Source organism: Molothrus aeneus, chromosome 2 (assembly GCF_037042795.1).
Source record: "Molothrus aeneus isolate 106 chromosome 2, BPBGC_Maene_1.0, whole genome shotgun sequence".
NCBI lineage: Eukaryota > Metazoa > Chordata > Aves > Passeriformes > Icteridae > Molothrus > Molothrus aeneus.
In genome coordinates, this window is record NC_089647.1 from 45,400,305 (window position 1) to 45,413,666 (window position 13,362).

The 13,362-nt window shown below is 37.7% G+C and overlaps 1 protein-coding gene and 1 long non-coding RNA gene across 5 annotated transcripts in view; one reads left to right on the plus strand and one right to left on the minus strand.

The window, feature by feature from the left end:
• The window catches only part of TNFRSF19 (TNF receptor superfamily member 19), a 56,639-nt gene extending 48,953 nt beyond the window's left edge, over nt 1-7,686 (plus strand). For all 4 annotated transcript variants that reach the window (XM_066544831.1, XM_066544830.1, XM_066544829.1 and 1 more), the window contains 3 exons: nt 501-603; nt 2,640-3,040; nt 5,418-7,686. In XM_066544831.1, coding sequence (XP_066400928.1) covers nt 501-603; nt 2,640-3,033 — 497 coding nt within the window. In that variant the 3' untranslated portion in view covers nt 3,034-3,040; nt 5,418-7,686. The remainder of the gene's footprint in view (nt 1-500; nt 604-2,639; nt 3,041-5,417) is intronic.
• LOC136553363 (uncharacterized) lies at nt 5,175-10,789 on the minus strand. Its single transcript, XR_010783146.1, has 3 exons — nt 10,687-10,789; nt 8,572-8,683; nt 5,175-5,525 (listed from the first exon to the last, which is right to left on the minus strand). It is a non-coding gene; the product is annotated as an uncharacterized lncRNA (long non-coding RNA).
• Between the last annotated feature and the right edge of the window lie 2,573 nt (nt 10,790-13,362).

A 13,362-nucleotide genomic window follows, 5' to 3' on the forward strand; every position in this document is an offset into this window, starting at 1 on the left:
AAGAATGTGGTATGAATGCTAAAGGACAACAACCTGGACAATTCAAATCCTTGCCATTTTGTAAAGTCATATCAGAACAAATGCAGCTGTGACATTAAGAAATCATAATAATAAGAAATAATAAGACAATAAAAAATAATAAGAAAAATTAAGAAAGCACAGGATTAAATATCATCCCGATAGCTTTACTCAGAATGCTTCCACTTATGTGTATTCAGCTGACAAGAAAATTAATTTTAAAAATAGGTACTCATGACTGGCTTCTATGTTACTACTAGAGGAAGGACTTGGCTTTTATAATTATTTCAATTTTAAAGGAATAAAAATGTTCTTTAAAATGTTTTTACAGCAATAAATCTCTTGCTGTAAAAACATTTCCACAATTCATGTATTATAATGTAACTGGCAAAGTAATAATCAAGTTTGAAAAAGATCAGAGACTAAGTTTATGCAGAGCTTTGATAGTTTTAACACTATTAAAATTAATTTTCATTCCTCAGGACCAGTTCACTTGATTCCCTCACTGTGCTGTGATGAAACCTGTAGCATGGAGCACAGCAGTCACAGTTGTGCTTTCCACTCACAGACCACACTCAATGAAAGGTAACTTAGTTTTACAAATATGTATTAAACATGAAGTATTTTTTTATGCAGTCAAATTCATATTTATATAGAGACGACAGCTGCTTAAGGTGGAATGAGGGATTTTGATGAGCTGTACCCATATCATCCCATGTTGTGCAAGAATAGGCTTATGGTGAAAAGATTAAGTATTACTTAGTAAATGCTGACTTGATCCATGGGTTTCTCTGAAGAAGTGGCTTCTCTCACAAGCAGATAATGTTCCTTCTACTCTGTGGCACCTTATAGGCTTTGGCCACCCCCTCTTCTGCTAACGTTTAGCAAGTTGCTGCATAAACTCATAAATCTGGTGGGATTGAGGCACAGTTCACAAGTGGCATGAAGATTTTTTTTTAAGGAACTGTTTAGGTCTGCAAAATTTGAAATATCTATTATTTCTGAATTTCTAGCAGGTTTTAGCTTTTATTTTCTCCCAATCAGCTGAGTGTAAGTATAGTAGTAGTTATTTTTACAACAGGGCCATGAGCCAAATATATAAAATTTATGGTGTCCTTCAGAGTTTCCTGGTTACAGATTTTAATACAGGATGTATTTATTTCTTTTAGCTAGAATGATTTTCCATATAAGGTTTAAATTGGTCTTCAGCTGTTTTGTTCTTATGGCCACATGTTACTAAAAATGTAGAGGCGGCTTCTTCATAAGTATTGTTTGTGCAAGGTGACTTAGTGACCTAAGTACAAATATCTAAGTTTTCTATAACAACTTGTTTAAATACCAACAAGCTTGAGTCATCCTTGTATACCACCAAGGCTGACAAATTGAGAGTTGTGTACTTTTTGAGGAATCTTTTGGTTAAGGCTTTAAAACTGTAATATCCATGCTTTATGGACATCAAAGATCCTGTGGTTCTTTCCAGTAGAAATGGAGCTTGTGCCAATTTCCTTTGCCAGAATAATGTATTTCCTTCAATTGTGGTGCAATGTCCTGACTTTTGGCCTCATCTCTGAAAATGCTTTGTGTGTATATCAAAGCTATTAAAGTGTCATGTTTTGGAAATGAGTAAAGCTATTTAAAAACTGTTCTAGGCGTGTTAATATGGGACGAGTTTTGTCATACTGCATATCAAACTTAACATAGCCCTTGCATTTTTAAAAATCTGCAGACAGTTTTTGGAAATAAAACATTGGTGTAACTTCCTGGCTTTGTTAATACTTTTTTTGGTGTATATATAGTGAAAAACACTACTGGACTTTCAACAGTGTTTGGCACATGTCACTATTATCATGCACTTTAAATACACTTGAGGTAGATAATACTGAGTTTCCACTTATATTTTCTTCCATTTTCCATAAAAAGAAAATAATGCTTGCTCTTCTTTAACATTATGTCCTTTACATGAAAAAGAGAATAGGAGAAAAACTTTTCACATTTTGAAGGCTAGACAGAACAAACTGAAAAATCTAAAGTGAATACGTTTTCAGGTTTAAAGCAAACACAGTTTCAAGAAGCCTTGTTGCCTATTCCATTCTCCCAGTCTTAAGTCACTTTACTTCTTTTACTTCCATTAGATATTTGTCTGTCTACAATTAGGGGAATCAAAAAACGAAACCAACCAAACTCCCTCAGTGTTGAAGATTCTAGACTCTGCCCAACCATCTTTGTTGCTGCATTTTAAGCCTGTTACATCCTATCTTAATATTCCCCTATCCATGCACTGAGAAAAAAAAGTCCTTCTTTGTGACAGTGTTTAATACCTGAACACTACTATATTATTTTTTGTCATATTTCTGACCCTAAACAGCTCCAACTGTAGTTCATGTTTTGTGGAATCCTGGATTCACCGTCCAGAGTATTGGTCACCAGAGCTTTTGTCATTTCCAGCCAAGGAACAGACTGTATTCCTTCTCAATAGAATTACTTTGTACAGGATGTCTTTAGAGTATTAATATAACCCTGTTAAACCTTCTTGAAATACCTATTACAAATGATCAGTAATTAAAATACTGATAATATTTTCTGGAATGGTTGTAAGTCATGTGCCTTTTATCCTTCTGCAGAGCTGCTGATTCTGTTGGAGAAATGATTCCTGCTTTCCTTGGTTCTCTTTCACACTCTGCCTGTGGAGACATTCCAGATGCTTGGCCTCTTATGCAAAACTCAGCTTGTTGTGACAGCATTTCTATCTGTGAATCATATTCAGAACTGGCTGGAGGATCTGCAAAATCCTGCAGCCCTGAGACAGAAAATGCAGCCGCCGTTGAATTGGATAATAACCAGGAACCAACTGAAGTACTTCTTTCAGCTGAGTCTCTTGATGGAATTGTTGCAAAGTCCTTTGAAATCTCCGAACATAGAACATGCACAGAAGTTTCATCACTTCAGAACTCGGTGACTGCTGAAAGCCAGCCAAAGACAAAGTGTAATGGAACAACAAATGACGCTACGGACTGATAAAGAGGTAAAAAACATAACTACAAAGGAATGAGAATAAGTGCTCCAGGCATGTAGAGCTAGATAAATATAGAATTGTAAGAAGTTCTAGGGTTATATTTCTCCATAGGTTACACCTAGCTATTGCTGAAATAAATTAAACCTCTACAAGAGATCCAGCAGTTTCACATTTTTAAATCATTAACTAAATTTGAAAGGTGTAATTACGCAAACTGTGCTGTTGAAAGGGGTAAGTCTGTACATTAGTCAGCTTTTATCAAGGATTTTTTTCATTAAGTATTAAGAGAAAAATTTGGTTTAATAGCCTTGTGACCAAACCATCGTGTGAGGCTAGCCTTTGTTTACGAGTGAGAACTGAGGAATTAGCTTTGCTTATTGCAAACAAAGCATAAAAGACATACAAGTGTTAATTTAAAAATATTTACAAATCCTTTCTGTGGAGTTACTGCGGTAGTACTAGAAACACAAGAGAATCTCAAATGCCTTATAATGCCATTTATATTCCCATGCCATCAGATAAAATGTAAGTTAGTCCATAAAATGCAACTTTATGTATAAAAGCTCAGAGAAAATGCATGTCTGAGGTGCAAAGAGGTGATAAACAGTTGTCTCAACTATGTAACAATGGAACTATTGCAAAAAGTCACATTGCTGCTGTTTCATCATTATATCTTTTTTAATATTACCTGTGCTCCGTACTTTTAAAATGGAATTTTCTACTTTTGAAAGTAATCTGGGGCCTCAAGTAACTAATGGCCTGTGTTCTGATGGCAAGTGGTGTTGTTACTCCAGGCCTATGCAGGTTGTGGCTGGAAAGGAGAAATAGTCTCCTGTGCATGAACTCAGAGGCAGGAACACAAGAAGTTGCCACTAATATTAATTATGCACCAAATTTAATTAAGAAAATTATGCTATCTGTAATTATGAAAATTTTGGGCTATCTGCAGAAGTAAAACTGCATTCCTTTGATCCTCTTCCATTTGGTTTGCACTAACACTTTTGTGTTATTCCTAAATATGAAGTAGAAAGTAATTAGTATTTAGCAAGAACCACACATATTCTGAAAGCATGTAAGTGCAGTAGTTTCTTTGTAAATCCTTAATTGTTTAGGTAGGTGACATTGTCAAGAGGAGAAAAGGGAAGGGAACTGACTGTTAAATCTAGAATGGCTTTGCCATTGACTTCAGTGGAACTTGTAACCTGAAAATCTGCTGTGTCACTGACAACATCAGCCTTATCCAGGTGGCACATCTTTCTCTCAATGTATTATTTACAGTGTAAAGTTTTGTCTGTAACGATGCTGGGCACTGCCTGCCCCTGTGTCAGATAGCAGCACTGACAGTCTTATTTTGGTGTGTGCCCAATATTGTTTGGTGACAGTTGTACTCTGTAGCTGTGTGTAGGAGGGGACAGTGACATGGATACAACCTCAGATCTCAGTACTGCTAGTTCCTAGCAGTTCCTGATGTTTTAAGGGAATACATTTCCATATTAACAGGATTTTAAAAATCAGAAATTTGTGGGTGTTTTCTCACCAAACCATACATCAACTTCAGAGGTATGCAATTAATATTATTTAAGAATTTTCTTAGATCAAAAGAACCACAGGATTTTAAAATATGACTACAAAAATTAGCTTTTATTTCACTCTACTTGTTACGGTGTATGAACTGTAAATTTTCTCATTGATTTATGTGTGTATGGAGACAGCTTTTCTAGCATCTCAAAATCCTGTATGCTTTGATAGTTTTCTGCTGTCCTCTATTACTACTGAGATTTGTGTATCCTTTTGAATAATCAAGGTCTTCAGGAGGGTTAATTTTTTCTTCATTTTTTTTTCCTATAGTAGACCCTACTGATTCATTTTGTACAATTTTTTCCCATTCAGACTCTACAGTGCATCATTGTGTGTATTTTTGGCAGAGAAATTTCAGTAGTGTTTATGGGACAGGACCAGGACTAGGCTTACTTGAGATGTATTTTCAGGATGAACATTGGCCAGCTGTACAACTCCAAGACAATTGGTTCATCTCTGTCTATAGCATTTTTTCCCATCTGCTCTTCATCTTTCATGTCTTTTTGAAATATTTTGAGGCAAGGATGGTCTTTGTACTGCCTGAGGATGTATTACAGCCTTTCATAAGTCAATGTTTTATTTTTATTATATTTCAAAAGAAGAACACAAAATCAGAATATAGCATATATTATACATGTACACACAATTCTAAGCTTTTTAATGTGGGTTTTAATACAGGTTTAATCTTCAGGTTTAGGTGAATTTTACAGCAAGCAGTAAGTATACCTCTACTCTTTTAGTCAAATACAGAAGTGCATACAGGTTTCTTATGAATTTATGTAACAACTCTTCTTTCACTTTGTTTTAGGGACTGGAGCTGTTTCTCAGCACTAAAGCTGAATGCTTCCCTTACACTCCCCTGCTGATTCTCATCAAACATAGTCTGGTCTTCAGTGTTGCATGGTATCCAATCCAGCTGAAAAAAATGGCATCATTTCACACCTTCTGAGCAGTTGTGTCTGAGCTGTAACAGCTGTGAAGTTAAACTTCAAGGAGCATCCTGTGAGGACCCTGAAAGTGGATTTATGACCTTTCCAATCGATTTCTATTTCCTCAGAGTCTCAAAATGTCTAATGGAGTGAGCTTAATAGTATATGTAAATACAGCAAGAAATAAAAATACTTCAGAGTGTTTGGGGGGTCTTAAATATAGCTACAGGTGCCAGAAGATGTGGGACAATATGGTGCCAGTTTTCTGCCTGTGGATTTGTGCATGCATTAGGATTTTTTTTCTACTGGTTCTAATTTTAAATAGTATTCCTGCTATTGAAGGACGTAAAATTTGTAAAAAAAAAATCCATTTATGTTTATAAAAGGGTCACCTATTAATAAACTGAAGCTTTTATTATGTATTACATTATAGTCAATAAGCTAGTTTGGGGAGTTAGAGAATTAGCATGTTACATACAGTATGTGTGGTTGAAGTCCCCTCCATCCAATTATTACATTTTTGGGAGGTTGCATTGTTAAGTGTAGGAGGAGATTAGCTTTAAATTAGATTTAGTTTAATGAAGGTCAGACATATAGATAAGGACATTGTGTTTAATTAGTAGTCTCAGTATTGGAATACAGCACTTCTTGTTATAGCTTATAATTTTGAATGTTGAAATAATATGTAATCAACTGTCAAATCAAAATGTCAGACTATAGCAGGTGTGCCATGAAAGTATTTATACAGTGAGACTGTTACCAAGATTTTTTATTAATGCATTATTTTTAAGGGTCAAGCTCTGTGGTGAACTAATTAATTCATTTAGGAGTCCCTTTCATTCAAGACCCTCTGTCCTTCTAACTGTAGTACTGTGTCAATTCAAATTTTGCACACACAACGTAAGAAGTGGTTTGCTTTATCACATCCCATAATATAATTTTTTTCAGCCATTTTCATCCCTAAAATAGTTTTTGCTTCTGTGGATAATGTCAGTAACCTTCACTGATTCATGACACTCAACAGGCTCACACTTGTCTGTGATGAAATCTAGCAATTATTCCTTAAAGTACCCAATGTGCCTTGACTAAAGCAAAGCAATCAGCAAAACAGATCCCAACAAATTGGCAATAAATATTACTCATCTTTCCACACGTGGTTTGTGTGGCAATGGAAATGTTGAGACAGTATTCAGAATCCATTATGGAAAAAGACTTTTGCTTTGAAGCACACAGAAAAGGTGCTGCACAAAAATATCTAAAAACAGTACAGGCAGCCATGGCAGAGAGATGCTCCACCTCTTCACCAGTGAGATTATTCCTTAGTGCAAAAGCCATGAATAACAGTTCCCAAATATCAAACCAATGTGAACAAGTTACCCAAGTGATTTTCTGGCCATTGTTGGGTTTGGTGTTTTAAGTAGTAGGTACCACCTTTTGGTCACTGATGGAATAATAAGCAGTTATACAGTACAATTACTCAGATAAATACTTTCACACATATATTTAAATATGAGTAGTTTTGAATAATTTCTTTGTATACTTTCATACATTTAAGAAGTTACAAAACATTATTTTTCACTACATGTACATGAAGAGATATGTGCTTCTTTGTATATACTTTGTAAATAGAAAAAAATCCAGTGTGCATTTCAGTATATGGCAAAATATTTCCAGAACATACAGAGATTTAACTTTACACTAATAATAGTTCTTGAAAAAGCAATGTTCAAAAATTTTGCCAGCAACTGCCACAGTGTGTTTTCCCATTGGAATTTAAAATTTGTGTAATTGTTTTTACCCAGCAACCCTAGAAAAAGATACTTGTTTGTTTTTTTTAATGAGTGAAAGCTTGAGAGCAAATTAGGAGGAAAAAATTAAGAGAGTGTTTTTTAGATATATGTGTATATTTTGTATATACTTTTTTCCTTAATTTAACCAAATTGGTCTTTTGTATATTGCCTGTGGCAAGCAATGTTGTACATGCCAATAGAAACATCCACCATCACTGCATTTAGACTGCCCACATGTCTTGTCTAGGGACTTACAGTGCTATTTTAAATACTCCTTTAACAAATGTAAATTAAAACCTTGTATAAATTGTTTTGTAATACTTTTTCTACTTGTGAATAAAATGTTATGTGAACCAGTCTTGGTTTGTTGACCTCAAATTAATAATAGCTTTCTGTATAAATTTAGTGATGAATTCTTCTAATTCTTTTAGAATTTCACAATGGGGTAATTACATTAAGGTTATGGTAGAATTTGGTGTGTCTTTGTCTTGAGATGTTTGCAGTTTAGCAGTAATATCATTTTTCAAGCAGGAGGATCCTGAAGAAGCAGAAAATTAATATCAATGCTTAAAATCATAATGCTTCAAAACTGTTTAAAAATTCTGCTTCTCAAGAAAGGGGGAGGGAAAAGAGGTGGGGGGGAAAAGTCAAAGTGCTGTCTTTACAATGTCTTAGAAAAGAGAACCTGGTGCTCCACACCACTAGGTTGTTTCAGACAAGACAGATAAGCAAATAATGAGAGGAGCTGTATTTTTGGAGCAGGATTGGAGTCATGGCCCCAATTTAAATTAATAAGAAAGCAATGGCACAGTCTGACTGACAAGAGTAGAAGACAGAGAAGAAAGAGTAATTTGATAATTGCATAAAATTGGTCCTTATGATAAAGCCATAAGCAGTGACTGGAAACTGAATCCAGATAGGCATTGCATATAACATAAAGCCAGGGTGCTTGTCTGGAGTGTGTGATTTTTGGGGGAAAAGCTGGAGGGAGACTCAAAAGCTGCTCTGTCCCTGTCTCTGGCTTAGTTGAGCAAATTCCACATTGATTCTTTTCAGTGTAGTGCCATTATTTCTACATTCTTTGAAGTACATAATTCAGAGCTTAAATGGGGATCCCCTACCCAGAATAGCAAGGACTCCTCATACCCCCTGTGTCCATGTGCTGCACTCCTGAGCAGCCTTCTACTTGTTTTCTGCTCTGACTGCCACATGCCCAGCCCACCTGAGTGTCCTTGGAGTTCACCTGGAGGTCTGCAAGTCTGCACAGCAGCATGTGGCATGTTTGGGAGGTCACCTTGTGCCAACACAGGGATCTTCATGGCTCTCAGCACTGCCAGGGTTGCAGTGGAGCGCCCCTGACAAAAATTTTTAAAAATATAATCAATAAACAGGAGTTGAAAAACAGATATTTACTCTATCTGGAAACAAAGCACAACTCAGAACGAATGACATACATGACCAGAAAATTTGCACAGACCAATTTGCTCACACCAATTATTATATAAATGTCATTTACCGGGCTGCAATTTCCCACCCAAGCTTTTCAGAAGGTCTAGAAAAAAACGCACCCACCCCAAAAATCTTTTCCCTGCTTGCATTCCTATTCAGTACAACAGTATTTCCTGCCTTTTCTACAAGGTAGACCAAGCCCTTAATCCAGTCCTCCCCATCCTACCAAGAGTTTGAGATCACGTGGCTTTTCCCTTTGTTGTGGGCTCTTTGAGGGCCTTTGGTTTGCATTCCTATGAAGTCCCTCCAAGCAACAACCTCCATGCATTAAATTAATCCTCTCACTGTCTTTGGTGATGGAGGTTTAGATCACTACCTGCAGCACATTCCAGCACAGACACTGCTGCTTTGTTTTGCCCTTTTAAAAAAGGGGGATAGAAGGAGGGTGCAGTGTTTTATCAGGCATGGAGCAAGCTGAGGCTGGGCACTGCAGAGCAGAGCCACACAATGCACACTTTGTGCTGGCAGGGTGCAATTTAATCCATATTTAGTTTGGCCTGAGTGATGGTAAAACCCACTTGCTCTTCACATAGCAGCACATGAGCCATTTCGATTATGTCCGATAAGGTGGCGCTTTCAATAGGATAAAAATCATCGTGGGGGGATTTGCTGGGGAGCATGGGGAGCCTGCTGCTTTCCACAACAGCACTGAATGATGGGATTAGAGGAAATGTTTTCTAATAGCCAGCTGACAGAGAGGGTGGCAGATTGGGGGCACACTGAGGCTTCTACACAGTGCCACAACTTCAACAGCAGGGTCAGCCGAGGAGGACTGAGGGGGTTTTCCCATCATTTGATTTTCTAAATCCTTATCACAGTTGGATTTTTTTTTTCTTTTGGTTGATCTGACAAAAGGAGATTTGCCTTGCTCAAAAGGTTATAAATGACATTTTTCTAAAGCATTGGTGGAAAAGCAGACAAAAAGAGAAAGCAGCTTTTAGAAAGTGCTTCCCCTGAGCCTCAGTCTTTGTGGAGTTTTCCATTTCTTTTGCCCAGGTTTCAGTCTCAGTTTATAGATGGCTAATTCACATGCTATTTAGCATGCAAAAATTCCCTTAAGTATAGCAGCTAATATATCAAAATCTGGTTGTAACCAACAGTTTAAGGGAGAGCACTGATTTACAGCTTAGAAAAAACATTAAACCACTGGAATTCCAGAGATCATTTTGATTTGCCCCAGATCTGTATCACACAGTTAATTGGAACATAACAATAAACAACTATAAATACAGAATGTGTACCAAATAATGAACTTGTCACCGTGCACATGACCTGCAGCAGGGCATTGTCCAGGTCAGTTAGTAATTTTATTCCTAAGTCCTTAAATTTGAGGAAATTACAGAACAACTGTGGACCAATTCAGGGGAGGCCTGTACATCCACCACCCAAGCACTTATTCTGCATATGGCAGAGATTACAAAATGAACTGAGATCATTAAAAAAAAAATCCTAAAGGTTGTGTTTCAGTTTTTTAAAATGCCTTTTAGCCCAGGCATCCAAGCACCGTAGACATTTCACAGGCCAATATGGGAGCCTTAAGGGGGAAAAGTTGCACACAATGGGTGTTCTACAATATTGAACAAAATGGTAGCAGGAGAGGTTATTTGTCATTAAAATAATAATGAGAAAAGGATATCTAGCTTTTAGTGCACCAAAAAAAAAAAAAAAGAGCAAGAAGGGGCCATTACATATTTTAAAAGCCAAAGTAAAGCACTAGTCTACAGCCACCTTAATTCTCTAATTTCATGTTCACCTAAACACACATACACTCTGCAGCAGCCCAAAGCAAAATGAGGCAGATCTGGAATCAGCAGGGTAACAGTATTTACCATGCCAGTTTTGTCCATACCTTGCAAATGTTCTTTTTTCATTTTGATCTTGATTCCAGCAACATCTGGTAGCTGAGTTTAACCTGAAGAAATTCAGCAGCAAGTATCAGCTTGGCCATTTGTAGTCTCTCTGTTGCAAGAGAAAAAAGGAAGTTTTTGACCAACCTGGTGCTGGTTTATGTTGTTAGATACAACAGTAGTTGTGCTCCTTTACCAGAGCTTCAGCTTTATTAAATGTTTTCCCTAAGAATGTTCAACAATTAAAGCTAAGGGGACACAGCACCAGTGTAAGAGTGAGAATATCTTTCTGACTGTAATACTAAACCAGACCCATAATATTCCAGCAAATAACACTTGCATTTTGTCAAAATTTATCATACTTTTTTGATATTTTGGGACCACAAAAAGACAAAAAATCCTTGATCAGAAAAATTTGTACACTTTGGCAAAATGCTGTGAAAATTTACATAAGCAAGCTTTCTCTGGGAAGGTTTTTGCAGCTACTCTCCATGTTAAACCCTCAGTCTAATGAAATCCTCAATTTAAATATATCTTTAAACATACTTTAAACCTTGGAGGATCTGTTGCTTACTCAAGGAGGACCAATCAATTTTTTATGGGCAAGAACTACCTCAAAGTTATCTTCATACACTGTTTTTTAACTGGCAGAACAGATGGACTCAGGCAGAAGAGACTCTAAATCCTTTAGGCGATAAAATGCCTGTTGTATTGATGGGTTAATAGAAGCAAGCCCTGTGGGTTCAGCCTTCTCATTAATACAATGGGAGAAGCTGTGGGATCTGCAGGGAAGAGCTGAAGAATGCCATAAATTACATCTCCTGTGGCTTTCAACAACAAATAGACAGCGTTGGAGTTGACTCAAGGTGTTGGCAAGTGCTGTAGAAGCGATTCCTGAAAAATATCTGAGTGCCAGATGATGTTTCCTAATACAGAGTGTCACTGAGGAGGGCTTGTGGCATTTATGGCCCAGATGCTTTCTTTTCCTGGAGAAGAAACCTTCAGTTGCCTTTCTGCAGCGAGGGGACTCTGGGCAGTGGGGGCAGCAGGAGCAGCTGCAGGAGGCAGGGGAGAACAGGGGGCAGTGCTGGCATTTCCAGCACATGGCAGCCTCTTGAAGCTGGTTTCCCTCTGCAACTCTAGGGGTGCAGACATAAGCTGTAAAAGCCCAAAAATCCCCAAAGATGCAATATTGCACCTTCTGCAGATGTATCAGTGTTGTAAGTGCAGCAGCTGAGAGAGGTTAGTAAAAAGCAATTGTTATCATCTGTTAGCTGAGGGGGTGAACCAAAAACAACTACAAGATTTGGACTCAAGGCTTCCTTGGATCTGCTTTCTGATGTTTGCTTTTCATCCAGTCCAAGGTCTACAGCTGCTGCAGCTCCTCTGAGGATACCCCTGTGGTTCTTACCTGATCTTAGGGAAGAGAAGTTGGCTTCCAGTTTGGCCTTGTCACACTCCATGCTGTGAGAGCTGGAGGATTTAAATGCCTGACAATCTCTGTTCTTTTCCTAATTTCCTCAGGTTTTGGACAAAACAATAAAAAGACTGTATTCAGATTTTGCTTAACTTGCACTACATTTTCTCACGAGAAAAAAAAAAAAAAAGTCAATCCTAATGCCACCCAGAATCCTAATGGTTCTGGAATCAACTACTGCTTCATTCTCTTACTGCTGCTCTGTCCTCTGGCCCGGTAACCAGGCCAGGAAAAAATACAAAAAAACCCACATCTTTGACCAGATCAACCTCAACCCACACCAACAACCCACTCTTTAAAAGTCTGCTGTTGAACCACTGCCTATGGGTAGTTCAAACAAAAGAAAACAAAAAGGGGCGGAGGGGAAAGAAACAGGAGAAAAAAATTGCATAAAAGTTGTACTGGAGAATCATTCAGCAAAATTCCCACTTGTGTATTAAAAGCTCAGCTAAATAACTCTGGGCTGCATGGGAAAACAAGTAGGAAAGAAAACTCTTCTATTCTCTAGAATTACCCTGCCCCTCAAGCATACCAAGCATTTTATCTTCTTAGTCTTCATAAAATATCCATTTTGTGAAGAAGACATGCTGCATTTACCCCTTTTTCTTGACACAGGAGGATTTGTCCTCCCCATCTCCTGCCCCGTGTCAGAAATAGCAACACAGTGAAGACTCTTTCCACTCAGGAAAGGAATGTGTCTCTTTCTTATCCCCTCTCCTCCTGTTTCATGGCTCTTTCCTACCTGTCTGCCTTATTTATCACCGCTGCAATTGTCAGGTACTTGTTTGCCTGCTCTCCTCCAGGTCTGCATTTCCCATTCTCCTCAACTGCCTGGTCTGATCTCCCCGCGCCACTGGAAAACAGAACTGGGGGTTTAAATTGATTATTTTGGAAGATGTAACACATGCACAAGGTAAAGCTTGCTTTTAGAAAGGCAGAGAGCTCAAATTCAAAGGCAATCTACCCAGGGATTTATTTGGTTGGATTCTTATCTGTGGACAGCTGCTTCTGAAATGGAAGAAAAAGTAAAGTGCTTAAAATGGAGAATTTCTTTTAAGTACATGCCCTGATCAGGATTTTTTCTGCAAGAACCCTCCATGAAAACTAGGGACAAGAGCTGGTCACAGCAGGAGACAGAGCTATCCATGACAGTACATAAAAATTGCTGATAACAGGACTTACCCTCAGGTGCTGGAAAATA